Source organism: Anas acuta, chromosome 28, assembly GCF_963932015.1.
Source record: "Anas acuta chromosome 28, bAnaAcu1.1, whole genome shotgun sequence".
Taxonomy (NCBI): Eukaryota; Metazoa; Chordata; class Aves; order Anseriformes; family Anatidae; genus Anas; species Anas acuta.
This window is the reverse complement of record NC_089006.1, coordinates 1,849,117-1,860,278: the sequence shown is the minus strand read 5'-3', so window position 1 is coordinate 1,860,278 and position 11,162 is coordinate 1,849,117. Positions and strand designations below refer to the sequence as shown.

Here is an 11,162-nt window from a genome sequence, read left to right as displayed (position 1 = left end):
CCTCCTCCTGCTGGGGGCTGCCCCCCCCCCGCCATCTGTCCCCCCTCGTCTCTCTGGCAGCCCCCCCAGGCCGCCAGGAATGCGGCTTCATTTCGGGAGGAATGCGCCCCCCGCCGCCCCCCGCCTCGCTCGGCTCCCAGCCCCTCGGCGAGGCCCCCAGACCCCCCCCCAGGCCCCATCCCGCTGCGCCCCCACGGCCACGACCCGCTTTTTTTTTTTTGGGGGGGGGGGCACCCAGAGCTGCCGCCGGGCTGACGGCTGCCCAGGCCCCCCCTGCGGGGCCGGATGGGGGCCAGGGGCTGATTGAACGCAGCTCGGCGCCTGATTAAAGTAATCAGCGGGGATTTTTTTTAATTTTTTTATTTTTTTTTTTTTTTTTGGGGGGGGGAGTTATGGGATCCGCTCGAGTTTGGCCTTAAAAGGAAGGCGTCGCCTGCGGGCAGGGAGGGGGCCGGGGGGGGGGCTTCGTGGGGCCAAGGCTGAAAATTGGAGGGGCCTTATCGGAGAGACGGAGAGCCCTTATCAGAGAAACCGAGTGCCCTTATCAGCCCCCCCCCCCCGTGCCCCCCCCCCCCGGTGCCAAGGGCACGGCTGGGCCAAATCCGGGACATGGGCGAGCGGCGGCCGAGCTGCGGTGCTGGGGGCACCCGTGGGTGCTGGGGCGCCCCCCGCCGTGCCGGCAGAAAGGCGCCCGCGGGGCCCGGCGCACAATGGGGTGGTTGAGGGGCACCGCACCCCGTGGGGGGGGGGCTCGTAAAGGGTGGGAAGGGGTTGGGGTGCTTGGGGTTGGGGTGCTCGGGTCATGGTGGTTGGGGTGCTTGGGGTCAGGTGCTCAGGGTTGGGGGTGTTTGGGGTCAGAATTCTCAGGGTTGGGATTCTCGGGGTTGGGGGTGCTCAGGGTTGGGGTGTTTGGGGTCATGGTGCTTGGGGTTGGGTCCTTGGGTTGGGGTGCTTGGGGTTGGGGTGCTCAGGGTCAAGATATTCAGGGTTGGATTCTCGGGGTCTGGATGCTTGGGGTTGGGATGTTTGGGGTTGGGGTGCTTGGGGTCAGGATTCTCGGGGTCTGGATGCTCAGGGTTGGGATGTTTGGGGTTGGGGTGCTTGGGGTCAGGATTCTCAGGGTTGGGATGTTTGGGTCAGGATTCTTGGGTTGGGATTCTCGGGGTTGGGTGCTTGGGTCAAGATTCTTGGGTCAGGATTCTTGGGTCTGGATGCTCAGGGTTGGGATATTTGGGGTTGGGATGATTGGAGTCAAGACTCTCAGGGTTGGGATGTTTGGGGTCAGGATTTTTGGGTCGGGGTGCTCGGGGTTGGGATTCTGGGGGTTGGGATTCTGGGGGTTGGGATGCTCAGGGTCTGGATGCTCGGGGTCGGGTTGCTTGGGGTTGGGGTGCTTGGGCTCGGAATGCTCCGGATCGGGATATTTAGTGTCGGATAGTTTTTGGGCCGTGATTCTCAGGATTGGAATCTTTGGGGCCGGGACATTTGTGGTCGCCGTGCTCGGGGTCAGGATGCTTCGGGTCCCGGGTAGCTCCGGGGCAGGGCGGCCCCGCGGGCACCGTGCCCGGGCCGGGCAGGGCTCGCAGCCACTTTTCTGCTGTCTCATCGCTGAGTGTGCTGCACGGGGTCAGGGGGGGCTTGGCATCCCGTCCCCCCCCGCCGTGTGCCAGCTCCAACACCCCCATAAGCTCGGGGGGGGGGATTCAGCTTCTCCTTACAGCCCCCGTTGCGCCCTCCCCGCACCCCCAGCCCGGTCCCGAAGCCGTGGGGGCTCCCGTCGCGCTCCCACCCCCCCCCCCCGAAGGAATGAGGGAGGCAGCAGGTGGGAGGGGGGGGCCGGGGGGCCGAGACTTTATTAAATTAATGTCGAGGCAGCGAATGCGTCCGCCGTGGGGCAGCGCCGCGAGCGTGGGCGGCTCGGGATGGGCACCCTTGGGTGCCCTCGCCCAGAGGTGACAGTCCCCAAACCCCACTGTGCCCCCACCCCCAGGGAGGGAAGGGGGAGATGAGAGGGTTTAAATTAAATACTGCGGTGGAGAGCGCACCTGGGGGGTGTGGGGGGGCACGAAACAAAGGGGGCTGTGGGGTCTGGGGGCGCACGGGGTGACCCCGCTCCGGGACGCGCCCTTGTGCCGGCATCTGAAAAAAGAGGCAAAATCCACACGAAAAGGGTTAAAAACCACGAGGGAACGGGCGTGCTACGCGGGTGGGGGGGCTACGGGAGGCGTCCGATTGTCGAGAGGGAGCGGGGCTGATATTTGGGGGGGGGGACACCCCGCCACCCTCACTCGTCCCCCGAAGCCCAAGGCTCCGGCTCCAGGCGCGGGACCTGGTCCCCGGGGGGGGACAGCGCGGGGACGGCGTCGGCTCCACCGTGTTTGCGGGCAGGGGGAGGCTTTGGGGGGCTTCAGCGGCTTGGAGGAGTTATTTTGGCCCGGGGGGGCCACGCCGTGAGCCCCTCCTCGGCGAATTCGGGCAGGGTCCTCCAGGCTGGCCTGGCGGTTGCAGCCCGTTGAGCTCGGCGCCCTCGGCACGGCACGGCTCCGCCGGCGCCTCCTGCACCGTGGGCTGCTCCTCGCTGGATGAGGACCCCCCCTCATCCTCCTGGGGGGGCTCCGAGCTGCCCCCGCCCCCCTGCTCGCTCGCTGCCAGCCTGGCCCCAGCACCAGCTCCTGGTTGAGCTCCAGGCTTGCTCCACCAGCTCCAGGATATCCGAGTCCTGCAGGACGTCCGCCGGCAGCTGCGCGGGGCCTCGGGGCTGCCCTCGGCCCCCTCCAAACCTCCCTGCTCCAACGGGGAGCCCGGGGAAGGCGGCTCGGGGTGGGGGGGCTCCTTGGCGGGGGGGCTGTCCCCATCCTGGGTGTCCTCCTCCGGGGGCAGCTCCTCCTCGGGTGCTTTTTCGGGTGGTGGAGACACCGGAGCCGCCGGTGGCTGGGGCTCCTCCGGGGGGATGCGCTCGTCCTCCTGCCCCGGGGGGGTCTCTGCTGGTCCCTGCGGTCCTGGGGGGTCTCCGCTGGTCCTTGGGGTCCCAGCGCATCTCCGCTGGCCCCCTGCTCCTGCTCGCCCGTGCCATCCAGCTCCTCCTCTGGCTCGGTGCTGGAGCCCTGTCCCTCGTCACCCTGGGGGGCGTCGTCATCGGCGCGCCCCCCAGACGCCCCCTCGGTCAGCGGGGAGCTGGGCTGTGCCCCCAGCACGGCCGAGCCTTCCTCCAGCTCCGTGGCAAAGCCCCCAGCATCATCCTCATCTTCCTCCTCATCCTTCGGCACCTCCCGTTCTTCTGGGGGCGTCTCCGCAGCTTCCTCTGCGCCCCCAAAAGCCTCCGAGCGCTCCTCGGCCTCTGGCTCCGGAGAGGCGTCTCCGGGAGCTTTGAGATCATCCCGGGCGGCTTCAACTTGAATTTCTTCAAAGTCCTCCGAGACCTCAGCCTCCTCCGAGCTGGACGCCTCGTGGCTGGGAGCAGACACCATGAAATACCCCTCCTCTTCCTCGGCGCACTCCCTCGTAGGAGCCAGCTCCGGCTCCGGCTCCTCTTGGCGGCTCTCCGGCACCGAGGCGGCCGTTTCCTCGTGGCTCCCTCCCGGCTGCTCCTCATCCCCCGGCTCCATTTCGGCTCCGGGTGCTGTCTCCGTGGCCTCCTCGCCCTCCGGGGTTTTTGGGCTGGCCGCAGCCATCCTCCCCCCTTGGGACGCGCTCAGCGGGGTGCTGTCGGGCAGGGTGTCCTCCAGCTCGATCCCACCCGTCCCCAAATCCTGAGCATCCTCTTCCACGGGCTCAGCGCCCCCCACGCCGCTGCCTGGCTCCTGCTGAGGTGTTTCGGGGTCTCTGCTGCCGTTCTCCAGCTCCGTTGGCTCTGATCCAAGCTCTCCTCCAGCTCCTTGTGCCCCCCAAACCTCCTCCAGCGCCTCGGATGGATCCTGGGCATCCCCGGGTGCCTCCGTGGTGCCCCCCTCCTCAGTCTCCTCCAGCCCCGGGGTCGTCTCAGCCTCCTGCTCCTCTTCTCCTGGTGTTGGTGCCTGCAGCTGGCTCAGCACCTGGCTCCCGGCAGCTTCCTCCTCCTCCTCCTCCTCCTCCTCCTCCTCCTCCTGCGCCTCCTTCATCTCCGCAGCTCCCTCCTGGCTTCCCGGTGCCCCCGTGCTGGGCAGTTCGTCATCCACCCGAGCTGGCTCTCGGGGTGTGACGCCGGTGTCCCCTCCTGTCCCCTCCGCGGCTCCTTCCCAGTCCTCTGCTCGCTGCTCTCGGCCGTTGTCCTCGTCCCCCCTGCCCCAGGCGTCCTCTCCGGGCTGCAGCTCCGCGTCCTGCTCCTGCGCGTCCTCCTGCAGCTCCTCCGAGCCGCCGCTCTCCTGCCTCAGCTCCTCGCCCCCCCAGGCCTCTCCTGCCTGGGGATCCTCTCCCCCCATCGCCTCCTCTCTTTCCTCTCCCTCTTCTTCCTCGCCGTCCCCTGCTCCGTTTGCCGTCTCCCCTCCTTCAGCCCCCGCCGAGTCTTCTTCCACCAGCCCGACCTCCTCTGTGCCGGGGGGCTCCAGCTCTGGGCACGTCTCCTGCTCCCTCTCCCCTCCTGCAGCCGCCCCCCCGGGGGGCATCTCCCCCTGCCCCAACTCCTCCTGCTCTCCCCCCACCAACTCCTCCTCCTCCAGGCTGCTTTCGGAGGGGAGACCCGGGCGGCTTCCCAGCGTCAGCGCACGGGCGGCTTCGATGCCCCCCTGGGGGGTCTCCTCCTCTCTCCTCTCCCTCTCCTGCCCCAGGAGCTCCTCGTCCTCCCTGGGGGGGCTCCAGGCTCCCCTCGGCTCCTCGTCCTCCGAGAGGTGCAGAGCCTCGGTGCTGGTGGCCTCCACGTCGTCCTCCCCCAGCTCCGGCTCCTCCTGGCCGCTCCCCGCCCGGATGGCACCGCTCACGTCCCCTTCCCGGGGTGCCCCCCGCGGCCCCCCGCTCTGCCCCGTGCTCGGTGGGCTCTCTCTCTCCTCCTCCTTGCTTCCTTCCTCCTCCTCCTCCTCCTCCTCCTCTTCCTCCTCCCAGGGTCCCGGCTCCTCCTGGCTCTCCGTGTCGCTGGGGGACGCGGGCGCAGCGGGAGCGGTGCCGCGGTGCCGAGCGCTGCGCTCCCCCCCCAGCCCCTCGGGGACGGCTCCTTCATCTCCTTCCTCCTCCTCCTCCTCCTCCTCCTCCATTTCGGGGCCCCCATCCCCAGCTTTTGGGGCCGCTTCTCCCCCTTTCTCACAAACCTCCACGGGCGGAGAGGGGCTGGACCGGGGGGCGCCGAGTGCGGGCTCCTCTTTGGGTTGGGCATCATCGTCCCGCACCTCCCTGAGCGCATCCTGCAGCACGTGGCTCACCAGCTGCTCGGGGTACAGCTGGTCCCGGGCGGGGGGCGTCCCGGGGGGCTCCTCGGGACCTTCGGGGGGCTCCTCCGGGCTCCTTTCCCCTGTGTCCCCCCCCGGCCGGGTGGGACCCTCTGCGCCCAGGCTCCCCGGGGAGAGCAGCGGGGCGGCGTGGGTAGGGGTAGCCAGCTCCTTAGAGATCGGTGCCTGTAGGGCCGAGGTGATTTTTTGGGATTCCCTCACGCTGGGACTCTTGGTTTTGGGGGTCGGAGCCTTTTGGGTGTCCCCCAGGGCCCGGGGGGGCTGCGCTGTCCCCTCCGGCCATGGGAAGGTGGTGAGGCCGGCACGGTGCTTGCTGCTGCTCGCCTCCAGCTTGACATCTGCAAAGAGCCAGGGGGGAGCGCGGTGGAGGGGGGGGGCACGGCCCCAAAAAAACGTCTCGGCCCCAATGGGACCCCAACGGGGCACAGCAGCACCCGAAACACCGCGGGGAGGCACCGGGTGAAGGGGAGAGGGGGGGTCTGGGGGGGCACGCTGGGTGCTTGGCTGGGGGAATTTCATCCCAGAGGCTCCTCTCTCCCCTCCCGGTGACCCCGATCCTATTTTTAAAACAGCCCCGCCACGGAAAGTGGGAAATTCCTCCCCAGAAAGTGGGAAATTCCTCCCCGGAGAGCCGCCGGGGGGGGGGCCGGGTGGGGAGCGCAGCGGGGTCGCGCCGCTGGGGCACCAAATGGGATGGTGGTGGTGGGGGGGGGTGTCTGTTTTTTTTTATATTTTTTATGAAAAAAAAACAATTCTCAGCCTGCTGCTGAGCCCGGGGACCCGTGCTTGGCCCCCCCCATGCAGGAATTTAATGGAATCACAAAGAGAGATAAGCCCTTATCTGCTCCGAGGTGCCTGGAGGGGGGGCATGGTGCCAGCACCCCACCATCACACCTCCCTGCTTGGGGGGGGGGGGGAGCGGCGCTGCCAGGACAGTGCTGGTGCCCCCCCCTTGGCCTTGGAACCTCGGTACCCCCCCCTTTTACCTCGCAAGCCGTTGGCCAGCTTGAACTCCGGGGGGGCCATCTGCAGCCGGGTGCTCTCCGCTTCCAGCAGCGTCCTGCGAGGAGACGAGGTGCCGGGGTGGGTGGGGGGGATACCCAATTTGGGGGGGGGCTGCACCCACAGCCCCCATCACCCCGGGGTCTCCCTGAACCCCCCCAGCAGGCTGAATGGGGGGAAACTGAGGCACGAAGTGGCCTGGGGGGGTTCGCTCATGCCAACCCCTTTGGCAACCTCGCTGCGTGCGCCCAGCTCGGTGCGGGCACGGGGGGGTCCCCAAGGGTGCCCCCACCTCCTGGGTCTCCCCTCGCCCCTCCTGGGCCCCCCTCCCATCCCCTCCAAGCCCCCGGGTGACATCAGCTCTGGCGGGGAGGCCCCCGGGCTGGGGACAGCCCCTATTGTCATGCTAATTGCCCCCCCCCCCTCCCTCCCCAGCCCCTCCACAGCCTCCCTTTGTCTGGGGCCATCTGGAGGGGCTGGGATTGGGGCTGGGGGTCCCAAAGGGGGGGCAAAGGTCCCGTCCCCGCTCTCCGACCAGGCTGGGAGGACACCGGGGTGCCCCCCCGGGATCGTAGGGTGCCTTATGGGTGCCCTCCCACCCAAGGGTGCCCCGTGGGTGCCCCCCCACCCAAGGGTGCTCACCTGTAGGTGGCCACCTCCAGGCTGAGGGACATCTTGAGGTGCATCAGCTGCTGCCTGTCCTCCAGCACCTGGGCGATCTGCGCCCGCAGGCTCTGCTTCTCCTGCTCCAGAGCCTCGATGGCCAGCTGCGGGGACAAGCAGGGGGTCGGGGACGGCACCACCGGGACCCCCCCCAAACACACATCGCCCCACACGAGGCCGGGAGTTCTGGTGGCACCGAGGGCTCCATCCCCGGCTGGGGTTTGCCAACCCCCCCCCCATCCATCGCCGCTCTTCCTCCCGGCCCTGACCCCTCGGCTCCCGTGGGAAATGAGGGGAAATTATTGCTCCGGCTCCTTCCGGAGGATGGGGGGGGGGGAAAGGCTGGGATTTGGCTCCGGGAGCCGCCCGCAGCCGGAGCCACGGCACCGAGAGGGTCCCCGGGTCCATCCCCAAACCCAGCACCCCATGGGGTGACCCCCGTTTCCACCCCTGGGTGCACAGCACCCCGCAGGGGGTCACAAGGGGGGTCATTTTTTTTTCCCGGGGGCTTTGGAGAGGGGAGAGGTGGGCGAGGAAAGGAGCCGGGCAGAAATTCGAGTGGGCAGCAGCTGCTGGAGGAGAGATGGAGAGGCTGGAAGGGGGGCTCAGGACCCGGCGATGCCGGCGTGGGAAGGATGCGTCCTTGGGGGGGGGGTGGGCGGCCACGGACACCCCCTTCCCCATCCCCACCATGGAACAAAGAGGGGACCCTGCCCCGCGCGGGGGCTGCAGCTCCAGCCACCAGCTGGGGGCCATTCCTGGCATTTCCAGCCCCGTCCCCCCCCCGCAGCCTCCCTTTCCTCGATGAGTTTCGCAGCTGTGCTGCAGCCGGACAAACTTTTTCCTCCCCAACACCGGCAGGACGCCGGCAACAAAAACCCACCCGGGGGGGCTCCGAGCCGCCCCTCTCCACCCGTTTTGGGGGTCTTCTCCTCCTTCCCCCTCCCCTCCATCTCCCCCTCGCCCCTTTCTGCGTCTCCCCACCTGGAACTTCTCTGCTTCTCCGCGCTGCTCCTGCCACTGCCGGGCCAGGTTGTCCTCCAGCAGCTCCTTGCGCGCTCGGAGCGCCGCCAGCTCCTTGTCCAGGTGCTGCAGCTGCATTTGGCTCTGCTGCCCGTCCTCCGCCGCCTTCCAGAGGCTCTCCTTGGCCTGGCCGAGCGAGCGCTCCAGCTGCGCCACCTCCGCCTTGTAGGTCTCCACCGCCCCTCTCCAGATCTCCGCCAGCCTCCTGGAGTAATCCTCCACCTCCAGCGGCTGGAACGCCGCTGGGGCGCAGCGCAGGCTCTCCAGGCTCTGCGAGAAGCCGGCCAGCTCCCGGTCCAGCCCCGCTTTCTCCTCCTCGTGCACCTCCAGCAGGGCTCCCACCTCCTTCTCCAGCTGCGCCGCTCGCTCCTTCAGCCAGATCTGCGCCCTCCTCTCCTCCTCCAGCTCCTTCTTGCCGGCCGCCAGCTGCCTCTTGGCTTCATCCCGCGCCTCCTTCTCCTTTTGGCACCTGCTCCTCACGTGCTGCACCTCCTCGTACAGGTTATCCCTGGCCAGCTCAGCCGAGCATTTCTCCCTGAAGGCTCGGTCCAGCGCTGCCCGCAGGGCTCGCAGCTCCTCCTCGTACTTGGCTCTCCAGGGCTCGGCGGCGGGGCCGCTCTTGGCGCCGCGGATTTGGGCGCGCAGCCCCTCGTTCTCCTCCTCCAGGAACTTGACGCGGGCCAGGTAGGCTTCCAGCCGCTTGTTGAGGTCCCACATCTGCAGCGATTCCTCGCCCAGCAGCCTGGCCCCCACCAAGCCCTCCATGCTCAGCATCGGGGGAGCCCGAGGAGGACGACGACGCCGGCAGGAGCGGTGCCGGCGATGGCGAGCGCAGCAGCTATTCATACTCACCCCGGGCGAGTGGGAGGCCCCCGAGACCCGGGCAGAGGAGCGGCTTTAACTCTTCCGCAGCCGGCGCAGCTGCTGCCCAAACCATCCTCGTGTGTCCCCCCCTTTCTTCTCCTCGACCCCCCCGTGTCCCCTCAGGACGCCCGGCACTCCTCGAGCGCCACGCTGGGGAGGGCGAGGAGGAGGGGGCTGCAGGGGGGGTGCCTGGGCTTTGCTGTGCCTCAGTTTCCCCACCGAGCTCGGCACAGTTTGCGGTGCCCCCCCCTCTGGCTCAGATCCCGCTGGGGAGCCCCCCCGCCCCCTCCCCAAAAACGTCACGTCCTTGGCACCTGGAGGTGCTGGGCTGGCCGCCGTGGTGCTCAGCGCGGAGCTATTTGGGGTTTTCCAAGGGAGGCTGGCAGACACCTGTCCCCCAGGGCTTGGCCACGGGGACCCTTTTGTGCTGCTCCAAAAACCGGGGTGAGCAAACCCCTATGGGGCCGTGGAGGGTTTTGGCGCCCCGGGGAGGAGAAGACCCCATGGGGATGCTCCAAAAAACGGGGTGAGCGAAGCACTGTGGGGCTTGGGGGGGTTTTGGCACCCCGGGGAGGAGAAAACGACCCCGTGGGGATGCTCTGAGCAACCCCAGTGCCTCTTGGGGCTCAGCCACGGGCACCACTTTGGCACCGATCCTGCTCCAGCACCCCAGATCCACCCCAAAAGGCATAGGGCAAACTGCTGGGGGGGGGGGAGAAGGAGGCGAGCGGAGCAGCCCCCCCAGCAGCCCCCCCTGCTTCCAGCTGTGCCCGTTTCGGGTTCCAGATGTGCTGCCGGAGCTGGGAGCCCCACGGGGGCTGCCGATGGCCACAGGTTCCCCTGGAGCAGCCCAAAGTTTGGGGTTGTGCCCCGCGGCCGTCCACCCCCCCCCCCCGGGCTGCTCCGATCCTCAGGGCAAGGAATTGCGTCGTGGGGATTGTTTCCCCTTTTTTTTTTTTTCTTTTTCTTTCTTTTTATTTCCCCCAGCTGATTTATTCGGGGGGAGGGAGTTGAGGGCGCGAGCTTGCTGTGAACAAAAGAAAGGAACGAAAAAAAAATAAAATCATAAAATCATCCGGGGAGAGACTTTTTGTTGCCAGCTCTTTCTCTCCCAGCCCTTCCTCTCCCGGAGAGGCGGTGGGGAGGGTCCCCGCCGGCCCCTTTCCAAGGAGGAAAAGGGCAAAAAAGGAAAAAAAGAAAAAAAAAAGGCAACGTCCCCTCCCCAGCTGGCTCCCGGCCGGCTCCCAGCCAGCTCCCACCCTGCTCCAATTTGAGGCGAGCAACAGTCCCCTCTGCTGGCAACACCACCCGGAGCCACCCGGAGCCACCCGGAGCCACCCGGAGCCACCCAGGGGCTGGCTGGGACCCCACAGCCCCCGTGCCATGGCCTGGGGGGCGCTGGGGTCCCCAAAAGTGTCGTTTTTCCACCTAATTTGCAGCCAGACGTGCTGAGATTTTTCCTCCTCCGGTGCCTCCCCGGTGTCTGTCCCATGGGATGTGGGGTCGGAGCGCTGCCTTCCTCCCTGCCCTCGCTCTCCTCTTCCTCCCCGAGGCTCTTCTGTGGGTTTCCCTGCTGTGCCCCCGTCCCCTGGTCCCCGTGGCAATCCGGCAGGGCTCAGGGGGACACCCCAAAACCCCAAAACCCCTGTGGTGTGCGGGGTGCCCCAGGTTGGGGGGGGGTCTGTGTGCTCCCCGAGGGTGCTCAGGGCCTGGAGCTGCTTGGGATGGGGACATCGGTGTCCCTGGGGGGGTTCTTGGGGTCGTGATGCCCCCAGGAGGGGAACATCCACATCCCTGGGCGATGCTTGGGGTTGGGATTTGGCCCTAAATGGGGACATCCCTGTCCCTGTGGGGTACCCTGGGTCTGCCCATCCCCCCCAGGATGGGGATGTCCCTCCTTCTGCGGGGTGCTTGGGGGTGGCAGTGGGGGGCAGGAGGTTTTGGGGGGGCCACCACCCAAAAAGGAGGAGGAGGAGGAGGAGGAGGAGGAGGAGGAAGCACAGCTGGGCACGGGGACGCTTCCAGCCTCACCACGAAGGGGACACAGCTGGGGACCACCGGTGTCCGGGGGACACTTTTGGGATGGGGAGGGCTGGGGGGGCCCCACCACCTCCTGTAGGGCACGGGGTGGGGATTCTCTGATGGCTGATAGGGGTTGTGCCCCGCTGCCACCCTGCGCTGACCGCTCTGCCCCCAGGCACCGGCTGTCCCCGGGGCTGTCCCCTCTCCCCAGGACACCCCGGGGACACCGCGGTG

At 67.9% G+C, this 11,162-nt stretch overlaps 2 protein-coding genes across 2 annotated transcripts; both read right to left on the bottom strand.

Annotated features, from left to right (window-relative positions):
- Positions 1 to 1,192: 1,192 nt before the first annotated feature.
- LOC137845422 (prophenin-2-like) lies at positions 1,193 to 1,606 on the bottom strand. Its single transcript, XM_068662582.1, has one exon. The coding sequence runs from the start codon at positions 1,604 to 1,606 to the stop codon at positions 1,193 to 1,195; it is 414 nt and encodes a 137-aa protein (XP_068518683.1).
- A 217-nt stretch (positions 1,607 to 1,823) lies between these two features.
- On the bottom strand, positions 1,824 to 8,929 carry NES (nestin). Its single transcript, XM_068662755.1, is given in 10 exon segments — positions 1,824 to 2,395; positions 2,397 to 2,504; positions 2,506 to 2,663; positions 2,666 to 2,689; positions 2,692 to 2,751; positions 2,754 to 2,865; positions 2,868 to 5,692; positions 6,341 to 6,414; positions 6,999 to 7,123; positions 8,004 to 8,929. Coding segments are annotated over 10 exon segments (4,482 nt in total). The 5' UTR covers positions 8,889 to 8,929; the 3' UTR covers positions 1,824 to 2,284.
- Between the last annotated feature and the right edge of the window lie 2,233 nt (positions 8,930 to 11,162).

Bases quoted from the DNA above. Each gene is read 5' to 3' on its own strand.
- LOC137845422 (XM_068662582.1), bottom strand. From the start codon at position 1,606: ATGAGACAGCAGAAAAGTGGCTGCGAGCCCTGCCCGGCCCGGGCACGG.